Genomic DNA, 22,705 nt, shown 5'->3' on the forward strand with positions numbered 1-22,705 from the left:
AACCCAACAGAAAAACAAAAGCAAGTACCTCCCCTTACGAATATATATTTCAAGCAATAATTAAAAGGCAGTCTCTGGGGAATTGCCAGTACAAGAAGAATACTGCTAGATCCCAGAAGCCCCTCATATGCCCTTCCTGTTCCCAGGGCAACCACTCCCTGCTCCCCTGAGCAGTGTCCCCTGTCTGTATTTCATGGCGCATGTCCTCTTGCTTTTCTTTATATGTAACTGTTACTTTGACACCCTGAGGCAGAGTAACTTTGTTTTACCTAGTTTTTAAGTTCTTTAAAATGGAAACATTTGGGGCCAAGAAAGATGGCTCAGTTGTTAGAGCCAGTACTGCTCTTGCAGAGAACCCAAGTTTGGCTCCCAGAACCCGTGTCAGGTGAATCACAGTTGCTGTAACTTCAGATTTCATGTATCCAAAGCCCCCTCTGGCTTCCACAAGGACCTGCTTACTTACATGTGGCACACATACGCAAGCAGGCACACATATATACTTACAAATAAAAATAAATTGCTAAAATTTTTAAAAATAAAATGGAAACATTTTGCATTTCTTCATTCTTTTCTTTTTGTTTTTTTGTTTGCTTGCCGCTGTTTTGTTTTTCCAGACAGAGTTTCTCAGTATACTGCCCTGGCTGTCCTGGAACCCACTCTGTAGACCAGGCTGGCCATGAACTCTCCGAGATCTGCCTGCCTTGCCTCTGAGTGCTGGGATTACAGGTGTGTGCCACCACTGCCCGGCTGCATGCCTTCATTCTAACGTGCTTGCCTTGCTCAGACACAGTCACCAGTGGTCGCTCCATGCACTCCTGTTGCTCTGTGATCAGTTCGTCCTCTCTGAATCTCTCTTGCCTCAATCTCTACCTGACTCTTCTATTTTAAAAAGCAGACAGCATTTCCAAAGTCCCAGTGCGTCATAGCAAATACAGGAGACCAAGTATACAATGACACTTAGAAACAAGCCCATGTCGCAGAATGGTGAGGCCACCCCACAGAATGCCTAGTGGTTGCTTTGGGACTGACTCTGGCATTTTGACTTATCTGTCCCTTTGAAGAACACTCTCATGGGAAGGCTAACACCCCTGTGTGCAGTGGGTGCTAGGTCTGTCACGTGTTGCTAATACTTAACCAGAGAAATGATAGAGGGACTTTGGAGGTTTTGATGCCTACAGGTGATCATTAGTCTATACTGTTCACATACAGAAGTGTGTTCACTGAAGACAGGTAAAAAGGATGCCAACGCTTTAATATGAAACTTATAAAAATAATAAAAGTTTTACCCTTTTGTCTACTGTGGACATGTAGACAGAGCCTCAAAGATCGATTTCTCATTGATCATCATAGGTGTTGTTGTTAATTCATTGTGCATGGCACACTTTCCTTCTGGCCAAGGAGGGATCCTTCCTCTTGTTACACCAGGGCCACTGTTCCCAAGAAGACCTTACCATCTGTTTGGCCTCTGTCTGCTTGTACTCTCCTCAGTTGCTGAAAAACAATATATGTATGTGTGTATGTGTGTGTTTGTGTGTGTGTGTGTGTATAATTAGTGTGTGTGTGTGCACATGTGTATAGCTCACTATAGCTCACTCTTCTTTGCTAAAGAGGCTTTGTAACCTCACTTCTATTCTTCATCTAAGCTAATGTCCTTGCTGTATCCACCAACAAGGCCTATCCCAGTGTGGTCCCTCTGCGTCTAAGCTCCATTCTTTCCCCTCTCAGTCTCTCTATCACCCATTACAGGACCATGTGTGACCCTTTCTGCTGGAACGTTCTCCACCGCCCTCCTCTGCTGACTCTTGTTCGTCTTTAGACATTGTGTAAAAGGAGACTGCTCATTCATTTCCCAGCTGCCCCGACCCAAATAATCACAAAAACTATGTTAATCACAACACTGTTTGGCCCATAGCTTATGCGTATTCCTAGCTAGCTCTTACATCTTAAATTAACCCATTTCTATTCATCTGATGTATCGCCATGAGGATGTGGCTTACTGGTAAGGTTCTGGCGTCTGTCTCCTTCGGCAGCTGCATGGCATCTTCCTGACTTTGCCTACTCTCTCTCTATCTCTGTTTGAATTTCCACTTGACTGTACTCTCCTAAGTCACGGGCTGAAACAGCTTTATTCATCAACTATCCCACATCAGTACTGAGTATAGACCTCATCCCTTCCAGAAATGTACCCCCTAAGCCACACTAAGGCACACTAAGCCACATACCCAGCTCTGCTTTGAGTCTTCTGTCTCTCCTATTAGAGGAGAGATGTGTACCAGACATATTTACCCATGATTCTGCCCCTACCATTTAGCACGATACCTAACAAAGATGAACACATAGTAAGTGTTTGTCATGGATCTAGGGAGATGGCTCAGTGGGCAACCTTAATTCAGTCCCCAGATCCTGTGGTCAAAGGATCAAACCAACTCATGCAAGTTACCATCTGACTTCCACACTCACATGATGGCACCACCAATGACAAAAATATATAGATAAATTTTTAAAAATTAATAAGATTTGCTGGTTGGATGAATGGATGGAAATTTTTAAATTTTTAAAAATTAATAAGATTTGCTGGTTGGAAAACTCATAGTTATTGGTATGGCCAATTAGTATTTTTGATAAATCATGGTTATTCTAGCTAGTCTTAAAGATCAAGAGTTTGTTCTACAGCCATACTACTCAGAGCAGACCTCATCCCTTCTGCTCTCAGAAGCAAAGCAGGGCTGAACCTGGTTAGTACTTGGGTGGGAGACCAATGTGTTATGTTGTAACTCCTGCTGACTCTTTGGGGTTAGCAACTGTATGTGGAGTGGTACCAGGAAATGAGTTAAAAATGACTCATAAGTTCTCACAGCTCTTGTGGAACCAATCGTCTGAGGGTGTGTGTTCCACTCAGAACATAAGAAGTGTTAGCCTGATGACATACTGTAGACAGACATTTTCTGTCCCACCAGCCAGCTCCCAAATAACCACATGGAGACTTCTTACTAATTATAAAAGCTTGGGCAATATCTTAGGCTTGTTTCTAACTAGCTCTTATAATTTAAATTAGCCCAGGTCCTCTGGAAGAGCAAGGAGTGCTTTTAACCACTGCACCATCTCTCCAGCCCAGTAGCTTTTACCTCTGTCCTGTCCCCTTTTATGTGTCTGACTCATTCCATGTGTGTGTGGTTACTCTTTATATACCCTTCTTCCCAGTTTCCTCTCTGCCCTAAAAAGCCTGCTTAGCTATTGGCTATTCAGCTTTTATTAAACCAATCCAAGTGACAAATCTTCATAATGTACAAAAAGATTAATCTACAACAACATGCCTTTATGGTTTGGATTTACACCATTCTGTTATTTGTGCTGCGAGCTGCAGGCAGACCTCTGTGAGTTCGATGCCAGCCCAGTTCATGTTGGTCACTCAAGCCACTGTGAGTTCTGCAGTCTCTAGCACTTTCTTAGAGCCAACTGGTCCTCTCCAGGTCGCCTCTGTCAGTTCATCTCGGCAGAACTGCTTTTGGCCTTCATCGTAAATGCAGTAGAACAAAATAAAAACTTGTGCTTGCTTTTATGCTTTTCTCAGGAGCTGGAGAAATGGCTCAGGGGTTAAGAGCATTTACTGCTGGTTCCTAGAACCTTCATCAGGTGGCTCACAACTCTCTGCAACCCCCGCTCCAAGGGTTCCATCACCCTCTTCTAACCCCCACAGGCACTGCATTCATATTCGCAAACCTACACCCAGACAGACTTAAACACTTCTCTTAAATAAAAGAAAAATCTTAAAAATAAATAAATGCCAGGTTGTGGTGGCGCACGCCTTAATCCCAGCACTTGGGAGGCGAGACAGGCAGATCTCTGTGAGTTTGAGGCCACCCTGGTCTACAAGAGCTAGTTCTAGGACAGACTCCAAAGCCACAGAGAAACCCTGGCTTGAAAAACCAAAATAAATAAATAAATAAATGTGTCTTTATGAACTAGCAGCAGAGGACCTGGCTTGAAAACCCAAAATAAATAAATAAATAAATAAAGAAAGAAAGAAAGAAAGAAAGAAAGAAAGAAAGAAAGAAAGAAAGAAAGAAAGACACATTTATAAGCTAGCAGCAGTCTGGAGAATAGAAACAATAAGAACAAGACAGAAAGTTCCCAGAAAGCATGTCTGCAGCCTGAGATCTTGTCCAGAACTCCCAAGACCGTTCATTCTATTGGAAATTTATAGTGTGAGTCTATGTTCCCAGGATAACTGTAATTATACGGAGTACAGTGCAGGGTACCATAAAGGAGAGATTACGCAGTCTCCTCTTCTGTTGGAAAATCTTTTCATTTGTTTGGTTTTGGGGTTTGTTTCTGTTTCTGTTTTGATGTTGTTGTTGTTGTTTTCAAGACAAGGTTTCTCTGTGTAGCCCTAGCTGTCCTGGAACTCACTCTGTAGGCCAGGCTGGCCTTGAACTCACAGAGATATGCCTGTCCTCCCAAGTGCTGGGATTAAAGGCATGTGCCACTGCCACAGGGCCTGTTGTAAATCTTTATCAAGTGTCTTGTTCTGACTTGTAACCAATATAAAGCTGTACTAAAAATTTTCCATACCTAGGCTGGGGAGATGGTTCAGTGGGTAAGAGTACTTGTTGTCCAAGCATGAGGACCTGAGTTCAAATCCCCGGCACCCGTGAAAAGCAGGATGTGGCCACATAACCCTCACATGCCTGTGACCCCAGCACTGTCAGTGGCAGAGGCAGGAGGATCACTGGGTCTTACTGGCCACCAGTCCAGGTCCAGTGAGTGACCCGGTCTCAAGAGAATAAGGTGTAAAGCGATAGAGCAGGGCCTTCCATCCTCCTCTGGCTCTGGCCTCCACATGCCACATGTACACATACACAGTGAACACACATACATGTACAAAGCACCTTCACATGTCTATAGGAAATCAACATGGAAATTGTTTTCAGCTTTCAGTCCCAGAGTAAGTGCACACAGCTAGTCCAACTAGGATGGCCCTGTAGGCGTAAGGAAGCAACAGCAATCAGCATCGACTATAATTTTTTTAATGAGCAATTACTTTCTTTTTAGATTTATTTATTTGTTATGTATACAGTGTTCTGCCTGTGTGTATGACTGTATTCCAGAAAAGGGCACCAGATCTCATTACAGATAGCTGTCAGCCACCATATGGTTGCTGGGAATTGAACTCAGGACCTTTGGAGGAACAAGCAGTGCTCTTAACTGCTGAGCCATCTCTCCAACCCATGAGGAATTACTTAATGGCTCTGTTTAATTCTTCGACTCTCCTCCCTTCCCCTTCTCTCCCCTCCCCTCCCATACTCTCCCCTCCCCTTCCCTCCCCTCCTCCCCTCTCCCCTGCTCCCTGTCCCTGTGATGGTAGCTCCCAGACTTCACACATGCTGGGCAAGTGCTCTCTGATACCTCTATTGTGTTTTCTTTTTGTAAACGTGAAGAATTTTATTTTTTTACAGATTAAAATATGACTTCATGACCAAGCATGTACTATGCGTAATTGTTTGTTTATTTCTGGTTCTGGGCTGGAACTCAGGGCCTTACTCATGCTAAGCTATGGCCAACTCCCAGACCAAGTTTTGTTTTTAATGAAAGTATATATATATACACACATTATAAATCAATAATTACCTTATCCATGCCTTTCTGGAGACCTTCAGAATTGGAAGCATTTAACTAGTAGGTACCTTTTATAATAGATCCTATCACCTTAGTGAGTATATAAAATTCTTTTTTTTTAAGAAGGCAGAAATCTTTAATAAATAAATAAATGAATAAATAAAAAAATTCTTTAATATGCATTCATTTTCCCTGCACTTTAGTGTTGGAAAAGTGTCTTGACTACCTGCTAAATAGTACAGCAATAGACGTGTGTGTGTGTGTGTGTGTGTGTGTGTGTGTCTGGGGGTTGTCTGGTTCTTTTTTAAAAGATTTATTTTTACTCATCTGCATGTATGTGTCGTGTGTGCAGTGCCCACAGAGGCCAGAAGAGGGAGCCCGATCCCCTGGAACTGGAGTAATGGACGCTTTGAGCCTCCATGTGGTGCTGGGAACCCACCCCAGGTCTCTGTAAGAGCAGCCAGAGCTCTTAACTCTGAGCTCTCTCTCCATCCTGATTGTCTGGTTCTTTCTCTTCATGGTTGATCTCGTGTGTTTAGCTGGTACTCCATTGTTGGGCATCTAAGAAGGTGAATCCCACCTTTGTAACTTTGCTTTTTTTCATTTGACCGTGTATTTTCTTGACGTTCTAGAATAACTCTCACAGGTTATCACAGCAAGCATTTGAGAGACCGTTCCCATGAAGTCAGTGGGAGTGTCCTCAAGAACGACGTTGCCGAGGTGTGGGAGCAAATGTTGCTAGGCTCTAGCCCACTGCTTAAGGTGCCTGAATAGCATAACTCTTTCTATTTTTCTTCCTCTCTCTTGTAATAGGCAACAAATGCTCACACCAACGAGGTGGTTGCAGTTAAGAAAATGTCCTACAGTGGGAAGCAGACCCATGAGGTAAGACAGTCCCGTGCCTAAACAGATGTGTGCCGTTTGGGTGAGGTAACCAAGTTCTGAGCTCTGGCGTCCACACAAGGGAGGGCAGCTCATCCCCAGGGTTGTCATGTGTATTTCAAAAGTCACTAGAAGGGCTGAGTCCACTGTTCTCACCACAGAGACATGGTCATTGTCTGAATGACCAATGGGCTGGAGATATGTAGAGTACCCTATAACACATAGGACTAGTGTGTGTCCATTAAACATAGAAAAAGCTTTCCATAATGTAATCCATGAAAGATATTTAAGTATTCATCACAATGTTGTTCTTTTGTGTTCCCTTTTCAAATCAAGGACAGTTTCATAAGAGTTTTAAAGGAAACCCTCCCCAGGAAGGCAAACTGCACACCTCAATAGCTGCCCATGAGAGCAGGGAGACAAGGGGAAACCGTGCCATTTAAGCTGCCATGGCACATAGCAGACGGGGAGGGAGGCCCTAGAGCAATGTTTCTCAACCTGTGAGTTGGCCCATTGGGGTCAAATGGCTTTTCACAGGGGTCACATATCAGATATCATGCATATCAGATATTTACATTACAATTCAGTAATGTAATTTCACTAACAATAGAGAAATTACAGTTATGAAGTAGTAACAAAAACAATTTCATGGTTGGGGGACACCCCAACATGAGGATCTGTATTAAAGGGTCATAGGATCAGGAAGGTTGAGAACCACTACTCTAGAGAAACAGCAAGAAGGCCCAAAGAGTTAGGGAAAGATGCAGGCCAGGCAGTGGTGGCACACACCTTTAATCCAGTGCTTGGGAGGCAGAGGCAGGTGGATCTCTGTGAGTTTGAGGCCAGGACAACCAGGACTGTTACACAGAGAAGCTCTGTCTCAAAAAGAAAAAGAAAACACCCAGACAGATGGACAGGGAGTTAGGCTTTTCTAGGTTACTCAGTAAGTGGGCTGCCTTTGGACACACAGGAAACCACTGGCCATATGTGGTCTCTTGTGGGGGCCTCTAGCAAAACTTCCTGATATTAGATCTAAGCAACAGCCTTCTAGGATAGAACATGGATGTGAGTAGTGCTTTAATTTCAATATATTTGATGAGTGATTTGGACCTTACATTGTATTAAGACAACATGGCACACGGTAACTAGCTAGTTCATTTATTAAACATTTACCTTATAGCCATCTAACACAGAAGAAGAAAACTATAAAATGTATTTATATATGTATATACACACTTGATAGATGCTGTTTTCAGCCTGATTAATAAAACAGTTTTTCTGATTTCCATAGAAATGGCAAGATATTCTTAAGGAAGTTAAATTTTTACAGAAGTTGAAGCATCCGAACACCATCGAGTACAAAGGTTGCTATTTAAAGGAACATACTGCTTGGGTAAGTCAGAGCATCTCTGATCTCTTTTTTTCTATTAATTTTTAAAATTATTTATTTGAACTATAAAATTTTAAGTCCTGTTTCTGTCCTATTAGACTTTTGTAATTGATAATAACACTAGTCACTGCTGGCCAGTTTGTCATATGGTATGCTTTCCATAAGACTAAATATGCCTGCCTACCGTATCAGAAGCATCATTCTGAGAACAGTAAGCCAAGGGATGGTAAAAGTTACTGTCATCTTGTGAAACCTAAAGTTAAATCCTTTTAGTCTCCTAGAATTTCTAAAGATTTTTGTCCCATGTATTTTGTGTGTACATTTTTGCCATGCGCACACGCTTGTGGAAAGTACAAAATGTGGCCCAGGGACTAGACTCAAGTCAACAGCAGCAAGTGCCCTTGCACGCTGAGCCATCTAGCCGGCCTTCATCCTAGAATTTTCTTTTAAGATTTATTTGGGTTTTTTTTTTTTGTATGTGTGAATGTTTTACCCGCATATGTGTGAGTGCACCACGTGTGTGCAGTACCCACAGAGTTCTGAAGAGGGCACCAGATGCCCTAGAACTGGACTTACAGACAGTTGTGAGCGACTATGTGTTTGCTGGGAATTGAACCCAGGTTCTCTGCAAGAGCAGCCAGTGCTCTTAACTGCTGAGCCATCTCTCCAGTCCTCATTCTAGAGTTTTTATTTTTGCCACTTCCACCCTCCTCCCCAATCCATTTGACCGAAAGCCTGGCACTGTCCCTGTACAGGTCTTACAGAGTGACACCACCCCTGTGACATGGTTTTCTTCCACGCAGTGTGTTTTCGTTTTGTTTTTCTGCTTTTATTTTTTATGTGAGTGTCACTGCCTAAGTCTGGCATGTCACACACTATTAGAATATGAAGGTGTTAAGCTTCACAGTTAACCACATTGAGCATTTTTGCTTTAAGTCCAATTTAGCTGTCTATGAAAGGTTGCTTGTGACAAGCCAAGGTCCCTTGCTTACAGGAAATGGACGTTTTGTTCCCAAACACTGTGTGTAAGCACTTCTGTTTAAGGAGTTAATTTGGCGTGTGCACATGCATTTCTGTGTGTGTGTGCATGTGTGCCTGTACATTTTCTGTGTATGTATGCATACAAGCATTTCTCTATGTGAGCAGTAAATGCCACAAGTTGAAAGTCAAGTGTCTTCCTCGGTCGCTTTCCACCTGCAGACAGTGTTTCTCACTGAACCTAGAATTGGCCCATTTGACTGGACTGGCAAGCTAAGGAGCCCCCAGGGGCCCCCTGTATCCACCTCCCAGCACTGGAATTGCAGGCACACACCCCTATACCCCACTTTTACATGGAGACCGAGCTCTGCTCCTCATGCATGCAAGGCAAGCTTCACCCTCTGAACCATTTCTTCAGCCCTTAAAGAGCCCCTCAGTCATCTAGACCTCTACTTCCTGTCTGAACAGATGTTAATCAAAGGAGCATCTTATCTGGAAATCAGTTGCCCTGGGTAAGCTCAGTGGCCTTTGAGGAGTCTAGAGATCTCACTCAATGCTGCAAGTTCAAGGAACCAGAAGTCTGGGCAAAGCCTCAGGAACTCTTCCTCCTGGCCTGCTTATTCTTCAGTAATGCAGAGTTCTAACCAGCTCCCTCTTGGTTTCCATCTACAACTAGTTTGACTACTGGTTAGAAGACACTCTCGTAGGCACTGAGCTGCTAGAGGCGGGCAGACAGACAACACCAGCAGTGGTGTGGCCATGTGGAGGAAGTAGAGAGAGCAGGAGACAGCAGCGAGGCTGTGACAGCAATGCTTAGGGCCTTTTAACGGGCACAGCACACCTCCTTCCTGTCCTGGGGTTTTGTGGTTGTTGTTTGGTTAGTTGTTTTGGTTTTTCAAGATAGGGTTTAGAGCCTGTCCTGGAACTCTTTCTGTAGACCAGGCTGGCCTCAAACTCAGAGATCCACCTGTCTCTGCCTCCTGAGTGCTGGGATTAAAGGCGTGCACTACCAGTGCCTGACCCTTCCTGTCCAGTTTTAAAGATGTGTGGGAACACAGTGACTCAACATAGTGGTTCTGCATAATAGTACACAACCATACATGTAGGCAGAGACTGCTTGTTCGTTTCCAGCTGCCCAGACCCGAATAATGACACAGAAACTATATTAATTACAACACTGTTTGGTCAATGGCTCAGGCTTATTCCTAGCTAACTCTTATGTCTTAAATTAACCATTTCTATTCATCTGTATATCACCACGAGGTTATGGCTTACTGGTAAAGTTCTGGCAGGGGGGTGTCTTTCTCCTTTGGCAGCTACATGGCGTCTCTCTGACTCTGCCTACTCTCTCCATATCTCTTCCAGCCTGGCTCTATTCTGCCTTGCTATAGGCTGAAGCAACTTCTTTATTAATCAGTGGTAATAAAACATTCACAGCATACAGAGGGGAATCCACATCAAATGCACAAAGTAGAAAGTGTAATCTGAGTTTGGATTTTAATCCTGTCTTGGACTGCCATGCACCCCCACGGTCTGCTGGGCTGGGCCTCATGACCACAGGGGTCACCAGTTCTCCACAGAGTAGAATGGTCCCCTGTCACCTGTGGGTCATGTTTCTAGACCTCAGTTGGTCTTTAAAGCCATAGCTAGTACTGAGCTCTGTACATGTTATGATTTTTTTTCTTGGTTATACATGCCTATGATAAGGTACAAAAAAATTTTTTTTGAGGCATAGGCCCAAAAGGAATAGTCCTGAATGGTCCAGGACTCACTATATAGACCAGGCAGGCCTCTAAATCAGAACTTCTTGCCTCTGCCTCCAGAGTGAAGGAATTAATGACATATGCCACCACACCCTCTTGATAGAAATTTCTAAATTAGACAGAGATTAACAACAGTAGGAACAGGTGTCTGCTGCAGTGGAATTGCCAGCATCACTACTCTTGTGCTTTTGTCCATTATTAACTAAGATAAGGATTACTTGGATACAGCTACTGTGGTGCTGTGACCATGGTACTGTTGGGCGGGTGGTGTATGCAGCGGACACTCTACCAAGGGCTGATTCTCATGCAGAGCAGGAAAGAAAGATGTACATCTTAAAGCTTGTGACTTGTTTTTTCTGGACTCTTTCATCTATTGTATTTGGATCACACTTGACCATGAACAATTTAGCCAGGATAGGAAAAATCACAGCTGTGATCATATCGGGGTACTGTGTGGCTAATCTACACTGTATCACAGATGTGGGGTCTCTGTGCTGACACTGTATCACAGATATGGGGTCACTGCACTGTCTGGCTAGGCTACACTGTATCACAGATGTGGGGTCTCTGCACTGTGTGGCTAAGCTACACTGTATCACAGATATGGGGTCTCTGTGCTGTATGGCTAAGCTACACTGTATCACAGATGTGGGGACTCTGTGCTGACACTGTATCACAGATATGGGGTCTCTGTGCTGTATGGCTAAGCTACACTGTATCACAGATGTGGGGACTCTGTGCTGACACTGTATCACAGATATGGGGTCACTGTACTGTGTGGCTAAGCTACACTGTATCACAGATGTGGGGTCTCTGCACTGTGTGGCTAAGCTACACTGTATCACAGATGTTAGAGATGTGGGGTCTCTTACTGTGTGGCTAAGCTACACTGCATCACAGATGTGTGGTCTCTGTGCTGTGTATCTAAGCTACACTGTATCATAGATGTTACAAATGTGGGGTCTCTTTTACTGTGTGGCTAAGCTACACTGTATCACAGATGTTACAAATGTGGGGTCTCTTACTGTGTGGCTGCTCTGTGATGATCAGTTATTTGCTGAGGTTAAATTCCTTCTCTTTGTTCTTTCCTTTGTGGTATCTTTTTCCTTTGTGATAGAGCTGGGAACTGAGCCCAGGGTGTCAGATGTGCAGGGCAAGCACTCTGCCACTGAGCTATAGCCCACGTCCTGCAGCTGGATTTCTGAGTTATCCTCAACTTATATTGGGCTTACAGGGCAGAGGAGCAGCTGTCCTCACTGCTCCCATTTTCAGTGTAAGGAAGTTTAGTCTGCATATTTAGCTGCTTACTCAAAAACTAGAAAAGCAAGTGATACAGTTTAGTAAGTTTTCCATCCAAATTACCTTAAAAAGAAGTAGGGTACATATAAAATTAACATTCATGAAAACATTTACTTCAGTGGGATCTTTCATGTCTCAGTAAGAAAGAAAATATAGTTGTTAAATGTTTAAAGTCTGTTTATTGTTGTATGTGTGCACACGCATGCTGAACATGTGGGGGTCAGAGGACAACTTTTGTGAGTCAGTTCTTTCCTTCTGCCTTGTGGGTTCTGAGGATCAGCTCAGTGTTCCAGGTGTGGTAACAAACTCTTTACCTACTGAGCCATCTTACCAGCCACACAATAAAGGACTTATAAATATGTATCTGTGCTGTTTTTCTGTTCTTCTTCATTTGGGTTTTCAGTTTGGGTTGTTTTTTGGTTTTTTGTTTTATGTGGCACAGACCAACTTGTGACAACCTTACTGCCTCAGCCCCCTGTGTACCAGAATTAGAAGTGTGAGCTACCTTCTTGAATTTGTCTTTTTGTGCCAAGAAGGATATTATAAAGTGTCTCAACCTGTAAAAGTCTATATTATTTGAGTATTGTGAGGTATATAGTATATGAATGTTCATAATGAAAGGAACCACTGTGGTGACACTGCTTATGTCTGGGTGGTCACACATAGCCATTGGGATTCATGCTTCCCTTTAGAATAACAAAATAACCGACAGTGTGTGGTCAGACGTGTAGCAGAAAACATTCACGGCTTTGGCTCTGGCCATAAACCAGTCCTCTGGGACACAGATCTGGGATGGCAGCCTCGGAAGTGTCTCCTCATTTTTGCTTTGAGAAAGCCTCTAAAACTGCCTCACTGAGAATGTTCAGCAACATGATCAAATAAACCCTTACTGTTGGGGATATGCATATACGTGGGAAACGTCCTCAGATGGCATTCCTTGGGTGTTCACCGCTTTGTTTTTTGAGACAGGGTCTCTCGTTAGCCTAGACTTCTGGTAGTCTAATCTGGCCGGATTGCAAATGAACATTGCTATGCCTGAATATTTTCATGTGGGTTCTGGGGTTAAATAATGAATAAATATTTTTAAGATACAAATTAAAATCTCCGGATGGCGCATTAGACTAATTCAGGTTAACAGCACATAGCAGGCCACCTCTTTAACTGAGCCCTACAAAGACATGTTTCTTGTTTCAAGCTTTAGAGTGTGGACAAGGAGGACTGCTAACTGGGGGTTTTCTGTTTAACTGGTACTGAAGATTGAATCCTATATAAGTGCATAGTCCTGAACCCAAACAGATTTTTCTGGCTTGTGTATTCCTCAACACTTTCTAAGTTACAAATTTTATCTTGTAATAAATAATAATCAATAGCATCTAGCCACTCAAAACCTATTATGAAACAAGACTGTAGGGTATTAGGTCGGAATTGGCAACCTCAGCTTGACTATCTACAGCAAATATTTCTATATCAACCCTCATATGGTCTGAGGCCAAGTCCAAGTGAAAGATGATAAGAATTGAAATGTCAAAAATTATGAAAATTAATTCATTATCGAGTGACCAGATAAGGCAGATTTAGTTCAGGCCAAATGGTTTTCTTCCTGATGTTCTTAGTGCTATGGTTGGTTGGTTGTGTGCTTGGCTGATTAGTTATTTAGTTGCTTGTTTGGGTACTTGGTTAGTTGTGTGGTTATTTGGGTAGTTGTGTGGTTGGTTGGTTGTGTGGTTCATTGGTTCGTTGATTGTTGGTTATATGCTTGGCTGATTGGTTATTTGCTTGGTTGTTTGGGTACTTAGTTGTGCAGTTGGTTGGTTTTGTGGTTAGTTGAGTGACTGTTGGTTGGTTTGTGGTTGATTTGTTGATTGTTTAATTGACTGGCTAGTTGGTTGGTTGACTGATTGGCTAACTTGAGGGACTTCTTATTAACTTTTCTTATTATCTTTTAATCTGTTTCAGTTGGTGATGGAGTACTGCTTAGGTTCAGCCTCTGACTTGTTAGAAGGTAAGGATAACATCACTGTGCTTCTCCTGTTTGTCCTCCATCATGTTCTCTGTGGGGCTAAAGAAGCAGCTCAGCGGTAAGAACACTCTGCTGTTGGGGAGGACCTGAGTTTGGCTCCCAAGTGGCTCCCAACTGCCTGAAACTCCAGCCTGGGGACCTGACACCCTCTTCTGGCCTCCCCAGGCACCCGCACACACACACACACACACACACACACACACACACACACTGAAATAAAATCTTATTTTTAAAAGGAGGTTATCTACTTCTAGAAAAATAAACAAAGTGCAGTTTGGGCTTCTGGTCCAAAGATGGTTAAGGGCCACATGGGTAACCTGTGCAGACATAATCTCTGACATGTAGTTGACATGTCTGGATGACATCAGCTATACTACTGTTGAGGCCATGGCTATCCAGGGTAGGCATTGCTGCAATTTTTGGTTAATATGGTATGGTACCTATAGCCAAAAACCATCAAAGCCATGTATAAATGTTGCTATCTACCCTTTGCCAGTGTTGCAATGGACCATGTGTATGAGACTTGGGGGGGGGTGTCTTGTCAAGTCATGTTGATATCTACCCATGTAAGGTGTCGTGGTGGACCCCGTCCCCCTTACCAGTGCTACTACGACCCCCACCTATGTTTAAAATTCCATTTAAAAATGCCTGAAGCCACCCGCGGTCCCTCAGTAGAAGCTGCTTCATAGCCTCTTTACCTGTAGGTCAGAGGTAATTATGAAAGCTTTGCAGTAGAGAACATCGTGGCCTAGATCACTGTTGAGGGGACTGGTAAAGCCAGGCCCAACTGACTTGGAATCTGTACAGCTTTGTCTCGCCATTGGCCAGTAAATTAATGTCAAAGGCCTCGGGGTTTTGTCGTGTTGGTCTCGTTTCTCTGCACTTGGTTCTCCTCGTCTGCTGCTATATGGAGGGTACAGCTCTCATGTGGTTAGGTGAATATGCTCTCCTTTGATCAAGTGTGTTAACTGTATGATGTAGAAGGCCGGTCCTCCATCCTGACCATCTCTCCTGTCTCCTCAGTTCATAAGAAACCACTTCAGGAAGTGGAGATTGCTGCTATCACCCATGGTGCCTTGCAGGGGCTGGCCTACCTCCACTTTCACTCCCTGATCCATAGGTAAGTCCGGAGCCCAGCTTCCTTTCCATCTCCCTTGCCCAGCTCCGTAGTCCAGGGACCGTGGGAATCAGCATGTGTTCCAGTTTTCTGCGTCTGAGGAATTACAGGAAGCAAACAGATATCCCCCAGGCCCCTCCCACAGCTCAGCAAAGACAGCATCCCTCTGATGTTTGGGGGGGGGCTGTTTATTTTTTTGTGGGTAGTGGTTGTTATTTTTAGTTTAGGTGTTTTTTTTTTTTCCAAAACAGGGTCTTACAATGTAGCCCAGGCTAACCCCAAATCACAGTGTAGCCCAGGTGGATCTTGAACTCCATTTTCCAGCCTCAGCTTCCAAAGGGCTGACATTTGTGGTGTGCACTGCCATGCCTGGCTTCACGTGTAGGTAGCTGGCTCCTGATGTCAGAGAAATCTGAAGAAAGGTCCATCCATTTTTCCCCTCTGGGTCAGGAACCAAAGCCACTGGCTTCCCTGCACAGAATAGCAGCCCAGCTGAACCACTGCTTTCTCTTCTCCCATTCCAAGGCTTCCTGTTTCTGAAGACTGTGTCTGGAAGGTTCTCAGCACACACATGGTAGCTCACAACTGCCGTAACTAATGCCCTCTGCTGTACTCTATGGGCAACGCATGCACATGGTACACAACATGTAGGCAAAATGCTCATACACAAATAAAGAAATAAATTTTTTAGAAAGGCTAGACTGGGGTATGTGTGGATTGGTACTAGAACATTTGTATAGCACACATGAGGCTACCACGTCCATCTCCAGCACCACAAAAAATAAATAAAACAGACAAAAAATGGACCAATTACACCTGGTAAATAATGACTAAACCCATTTACCGTGTAATCAATGATTTAGCAAATTTTTTAGGTATGTTTCCTTGGAGTCAAAGTATGATTACTAAATGCTGACTTGCTTGGAAGTTTGCTGTGTTTTATCTGAAACCACAATTTAATTTTATGTGTGTCTTTCTTACCTTAATCAGCATGGTACTTATGAAAGAAACTGAGCCGACAAAAAAAAAAAAAATGTAATGGCCTCTAAATTTCAAAATGAAAGGCAAGCATGGTGACATACACTTTTAATCCCAGCACTCAGGAGGCAGAGGCAGGAGGATTCCTGTGAGTTCAAGGCCAGCTTGGTCTATAGAGTGAACTCCAGGACATAGAGAAAACCTTTCTTAAAAGAGTACAGCGGTATATGCATATAATCTCAGTACTTGTGAAGGAGAGGCAGAGGAGTAGACATTCAAGGCCAACTTTGGCTATGTAAAGAGTTCAAGACCAGCCTGGGCTACGTGGCATTCAGTCTTCAAATAAAACATGAACACCAATCATCTCATCTTTTTATTGCTGAGAGGGACTTTCCTCCCCACGCCCTTTTGTTGTGAGAGAATAAACAGCACGTTTGTTTTCAGTTCTGACCTGTGTCATCTCGAGCAGGGAAACTTTGGAAGCATCTAAGTCTATCACTTTCTCTCCGTTTTCCTGGTGATTTCTTTCCACGGCCCTTTTTCTGCTTGCTGTTGGTGGTTTCCAGTCCGCATTGCACGTCATTCATACCTTACGAGAAAGAAGGGATCCGCCTCCCCCTCTCACTCTAATCTCAAATGGTGTCTTTCCCCTAACGTTTCACCACGCCTCAAATACCAAGCATCCTTAGTACAAACCAGCCACAACCCGCCATTGCAATATCGAAATGCAAGTTCCTAACCCCTAATCCTTGTCTGTTTTGATCTTACAGGGTCTTCTTTTTACTGTACAGTGTTATTTCTTAAATAACACCTTTTCTATAACCTGTACCTCCCATGCCTTAGAGTGGCAGTTACACTTACAGACAGAGAGAAAGGGTCACGGGCAAGACAGAACAGGTATGTGTCCAGCTGAGGAGCCCTGCGCAGGGCGGTGATGCAGGCATGGCAGGCAGATCTGGAAGGGAAACAGGCAGTTACAAACGGCGCCAGTTTGCCCGGCACGTGGAATGGTGGTGGTGGTTGGCTAAAACGCTGAAGAACACGCTTTGTAAGGGTCGCCATCTGGGAGCTCTCCTTGCCTGGCATGGCCCCCTTTTCCCCTCGCTCTACCCCTCCCTCTGAAGACAGCGCTTCCTGGAAGCCCTTCCAGTGACCACCCAGGAATGCGGGCTCCCTTACAACATGCAGTGACAGCCGAGAAAAGTATGCTTGTGTGTTTATTTAAGAAACTTCCTATCGTGCTGATTGCATGCTCTAGCCTCCTGCATAGTAAGAATTGAGAAGTTAACTCTCGAATGCTCCTCTTTTTCTCCTGTAGGGACGTTAAAGCTGGAAATATCCTCCTCACAGAACCAGGGCAGGTGAAACTGGCTGACTTTGGATCCGCCTCCATGAGTTCTCCTGCCAATTCCTTCGTGGGGACGCCATACTGGTACGTAGACATAGAAGCTATGATGTAGGCTGAAAATGCACAGTGTGAGTAGGAGGGACACTTGGTATCTCCGGTGTTGTTTCTGCAATGGTAGGGATTGAACCCAGGTCCTGGAGGATGCTGGGCAAGTGTTCAGCCTTCGAGCTGCCTCCCATCTCCTTGTCTGGAAACAGACTCACTAATTTGTTCAGATCCCAAGCTGATCTTGAATATGCAATCCTCCTGCCTCAGGCTGCCTTGGAGCTAAGCACGCAATCCTGCACCACCAGGCCTAGCCTTGTTTTGTCAAAAGGGTGTGTTGCCAGCCAGGAATAGTGGTGCACACCTTTAATCCCTGCACTCAGGAGGCAAAGGTAGGTGGGTCTCTTAGAGTTTAACCAGTCTGGTCTACACAGTGAGTTCCAGGAAAGCCAGGGTTATAAAGAGAGAGACTATATTTAGAAGGGAGGGAGGGAGGGAGGGAAGGAGGGAAGGAGGGAGGAAGGGAGGAAGGAGAAAAAAACTATGTTCCTAATGTGCCCAGTCAGATTTCATTTGAGAAGGTTAGAAACCGCCAAAAAGAGTGACCTTAAATTGCTCAAATGAGGCAGCTGGGTTTCCTTTGTGTGTTATCGATTTGCTGGGCTAGCTCCGTCTAAGGTTTCATTTGAGATCTCTTTTGAACTGCTCCCTTGAGGCAGTGTGTTCGGACAAGGGATCTTCTTTACAGCTTGCTGGCTGCCTACCAAGCCAGGATGGAAGAAATCCAAGCTCCTGACTCTGCTGAGCTCTCTGACACTTCATCCACTTTGACGTCATTCTGACTCGGAGCTGTCCCCACCTTCTGTTCCAGATCACCTTTCCAAATGTTCACAGATGCACCGCCATGTTATTGTAGCTTTGAAAGAGACATGCTCAGGAAAACCCCGCTAAGAGTAGCTGCTGTCTGACTGCCCCCTGTCGTAAGATAGTGTTTACAAAGCCACTGCCGACATGGAATAGGCCATAGCACCATCCAAAACAAACTGAAGGTAGAGGAACCCCTCCCCTCTAGGGCTCACACACGCTGCCCGCCATACAGGACCTGTTTTGTTCTGTCAGTTACAGTGTCGTTGGCTTTGAAAGAGACATGCTCAGGAAAACCCCACTAAGAGTAGCTGCTGTCTGACTGCCCCCTGTCGTAAGATAGTGTTTACAAAGCCACTGCCGACATGGAATAGGCCATAGCACCATCCAAAACAAACTGAAGGTAGAGGAACCCCTCCCCTCTAGGGCTCACACACGCTGCCCGCCATACAGGACCTGTTTTGTTCTGTCAGTTACAGTGTCGTTGGAGCAGGGGGGCACGCTCCCTTATGCCGTCTCCCCAGATATTTTTCGTGTCTCTTAGAGTGATTCATTTGTCTGTGTTCACAACAGTCTAACCCTTTTTTTGCTTTTGTTTTTGTTTTTTGAGTCAGGGTTTCTCTGCAGCTTTGGTTCCTGTCCTGGAACTTGCTCTGTAGACCAGGCTGGCCTCAAACTCACAGAGATATGCCTTCTCTGCCTCTGAGTGCTGGGATTAGAGGGGTGCACTACCATCACCTGGCCAGACTAACCCTTTACAAATCTCCGTGAGGTCCCTGTGACAGGTCTCTCCATTTCTTAGTTGAAGAAGCAGATAGGTCATAGTAACAGACTCAAGAGCAAACTGAAGAGCAAAAGGCAGAGCCACGCTGTGTTGAAAATCGCGCAGCAGTCCCTAGAAGTCACCAGTGATGTCTGTGTTTTTAACATTGTTCTTCCGAGTGGTTTGTGTAAGGAAAATTTGTCAGGAAAGAAAATCTTCAACTTCTTAAATAAATTTTATAGCTGCTATACTAAATAATAGGTTAAACTGGGCGGTGGTGGCACACACCTTTAATCCCTGCACTCGGGAGGCAGAGGCAGGTGGATTCTCTGTGAGTTGAAGGGCAGCCTGGTCTACAGAGGGAAGGAAGGAAGAAAGAGAGAGAGAGAGAGAGAGAGAGAGAGAGAGAGAGAGAGAGAGAGAGAGAGAGAGAGAGAATAAGTTGTCATATTCTCTCGCACCCCATGTCATGTTTTGTACTTTGTTCATCTCTATGTCCTCCATCCTGCCAGCCCACTGGTTCCCTCCCCCCACAGTCCCCTTTCTGCTTTCCTCCCCTCCCTCCTCTCCTGTATTTGTCTGTCTGGGTCTGGCTCATCTCCCTTAACATGATGACCCCCAGTTCTGTCCCACATCTTAATTCCTTTTCTATTGCTGTGATAAAACACCATGACCAAGGTGACTTATTTAAAAATGTGTTTAATTTGGGGCTTTAATTTCAGAAGGTTAGATCCTGTGACTGTCAGGGCAAGGAGCATGGCAGGAGGCAGGCAACACATGGCAGCAGGAACATTTGAGAGTTTACATCTTAAGGCATAACCACGAGGCAGAGAGAGAGAGAGAGAGAGAGAGAGAGAGAGAGAGAGAGACCCCCATTGGCACTCCTCCTCTAACAAGACCACACCTTCTAATCCCAAAAAGTTTCAGCTGCTAGGGACCATGTATTCAAGTATAGGAGCCTACTACGGGGACCATTCTCATTCAAACCAGCACATCCCAGATGCCTCCATTGTGTACCTGAACCATGTTTTCCTTACTTCTGCATCTGCTGATTGTCTAGGCTGGTTTCATTCCATGACTCCTACAAATAACACCACAACAAACTCCAAACCTTGAAACGGGGACTGGAGAAATGAGTCAGCTGCCAAAAGCACTTGTTCTTACAGGGGACCCAGGTTTGGTTCCCAGAAAAAAAAAAAAAAAAAAAACAACTTTTAAATACCCTTAAAAATATTTTTGAATACCCTTAAATCTACTGTACCTAGTAGTTTTAAAATAAAAATTTTGTTTCTTCTGACAACTTGAGTTCTGCACATTGTGTTTGGCAGGATGGCCCCAGAGGTGATCTTGGCCATGGATGAAGGACAGTACGATGGGAAAGTTGACATCTGGTCGCTCGGCATCACCTGTATAGAACTGGGTGAGTGGAAAGTAGTTTTCATTGGATCTTTGCAAATCGGTCCTCACTACGCTCATCAGGTAACTTGTCTAGAACTCCCTCAGTGATTGGCAGCTGTACAAAGGCCAGGCAATGTGAATTTGTTGTAGATATTTCCCATGCTCTCATAGACCACAAAAGATTGCTCCTTCTCCGCTGTGTCTCCATGAAAAACAAGCCAGTAAGTACTAATGTTTGAGAAACATCCCTACTCTGTATGACGTTGCACACCTTGTCTTTACGATAGCCCCCACCGCTTCAGTTCATATCCCCAACCCTACAAGGGAAACGTGTGTTTCGCATTGTCTTTTGAGCTGACAGTGGAGCCTTGCAGGGAACTTCATAGGCAAAGAGGCACTATCATGACAGTTGTCCCCAGGGACTGGAGGGATGCTTCGTGGCCAAGAGCGCTTGCTAATCTTCAGAGGACCTGGGTCGGTTCCCAGCAGCCACAGTGGGTAACCCACAACCGCCTGTCACTCCAGACCCAAGGGAATTGGATGCCATCTTTTGGCCTCTTTAGGTAACACATAAACACAGTCACACAATATTTCTAACCTAAAGCTATCTAAACTACCATTGGTTTTTCTGGTCATGTAGTTGAACTTTGTTTTGTCTTTAATGACATCTGCCCCACAGTATGCCAATAAGCTTAACTAACCAGCTTGTTGCTGGAGGGAAGGACTCAGGCAGGGTAGCCTTTGCATATTTCCCTAGTGTGAGCTACCATCGCTGTTCGCTAGATACAGGCCTGAGGATAAGGGGGGGCCCATTAGCCTTCCTACACCACAGGAAGATGGCCCAGGTTTAATCTGCCTTATCTAGAACCTTAAAACTAAATTTTTGAAAATTCTTCATCTAGTTTTTAAGATTTATATCTCTTTTAATTTAAATTCTTCTTTCCTGGTCTCCACATTGACCCTGTCAGAATTCCTGAGATGTCCTGTGGAGGAGACCTGGGACACTCAGCTGTTCCAGCACAACCTCCGCCTTTTCCAAAGGAAAAGATTAGATGCATGATCTGTCTGTCACTTTCCATCCAAGAGAGACTAGTAAAAAGGAAATTACTCAAGAGGGAAGATTAGAGTATTTACTTATTTTTTTTCAATGAGGTCATATATCCACGTAGTTTATAAATCAAAAAATTTAAGTCATGGGGTTGGAGAGATGACTCAGGGAGGGGTTAAGGCCACTTGCTCTCTTCCAGAGGTCCCGAATTCTGTTCCCAACACCCACTTTGGGACCCAGGGAATCCCATGCCCTCTTCTGGCCTCAACAGGCACCTGCACTCATTTGGCATTTATGTGTACACCCAGACACTCACTCACACATCAAGCAAGGAGGTGTGCACATGTCCCAGCAGTTAGGAGACTCACGGGATCAGGAGTGACCGCCACTCTGTCACCCACTTCAGCACTAAGCCTAGCTGTACCTCAGTTTCTTCCCTTAGGAAACTGGAGAGTACCCTTAGCTGCCAGGCTCCGGCGGGCATGATGAATGGCGTCCGTGCCACGCATGAGGCAGTGAGTACCAGACATAGGACAGGAACTAAGCAACTCACATCAGCTAGTGTTCCCTTTTAGCTCGGGCTACCAGCCATGTTTGTTCATAAGAAAACTTTGATTTTTCAAGAAGCACTTATCCAAGAGTGAGGTGCCTTTGGGTCACCTCTCTTTCTCAAACAGGGTCTAATTTGAGCTGTTCGAGGAGTGACTCACTAAATTGACCTACCTCCCTAAACCCTGGCCTTGGTTGGCACAGGTGGCACATCCACAAATATGGCACCATTTCTTTCAGTTAAACAGGAAATACACACACACACACACACACACACACACACACATACAGAGGATATATATAATTCTGGGCTGGGGAGTCAGTCTGGTAGATACAGTGATTCCTACCCTGCAGAGAAACCAGGTTCAGATCCCCAGCATCGATGTGAATGTGGCTACCCACTTGTCATCCCAGAACTCCGGAGGAGGCAGCAGATGCCTCTGGAGCAAAGTGCCTGCTTAGACTAGCTGAAGCAGCAAACTCTGGGTTCGAATGAGAGACCTGTAGAGTGCGATCAAGGCCTCCACACACATACGCATACACACATCTACTCACACGCACACTATACACGCCATACACATGCAGACACACATGCAAGTACATCTGCACACATGTGAACACCATACATACACAAAGACCCACACATG

The 22,705-nt window shown here is 44.5% G+C and overlaps 1 protein-coding gene across 4 annotated transcripts in view; it reads left to right on the top strand.

Moving 5' to 3' along the window:
- The window catches only part of Taok3 (TAO kinase 3), a 188,177-nt gene that overhangs the window by 95,988 nt on the left and 69,484 nt on the right, over positions 1-22,705 (top strand). For 2 of the 4 annotated variants that reach the window (XM_057763918.1, XM_057763919.1), the window contains 6 exons: positions 6,430-6,501; positions 7,790-7,891; positions 13,885-13,930; positions 14,972-15,068; positions 17,362-17,475; positions 20,392-20,483. In XM_057763918.1, coding sequence (XP_057619901.1) covers positions 6,430-6,501; positions 7,790-7,891; positions 13,885-13,930; positions 14,972-15,068; positions 17,362-17,475; positions 20,392-20,483 — 523 coding nt within the window. Of the gene's footprint in view, positions 1-6,429; positions 6,502-7,789; positions 7,892-13,884; positions 13,931-14,971; positions 15,069-16,922; positions 16,941-16,996; positions 17,247-17,361; positions 17,476-20,391; positions 20,484-22,705 lie in introns of those variants that run through there. The other 2 variants (XM_057763921.1, XM_057763920.1) reach the window with 2 other exon arrangements.

The sequence above is a fragment of the Chionomys nivalis genome, chromosome 3 (assembly GCF_950005125.1).
Source record: "Chionomys nivalis chromosome 3, mChiNiv1.1, whole genome shotgun sequence".
Classification (NCBI taxonomy): Eukaryota; Metazoa; Chordata; class Mammalia; order Rodentia; family Cricetidae; genus Chionomys; species Chionomys nivalis.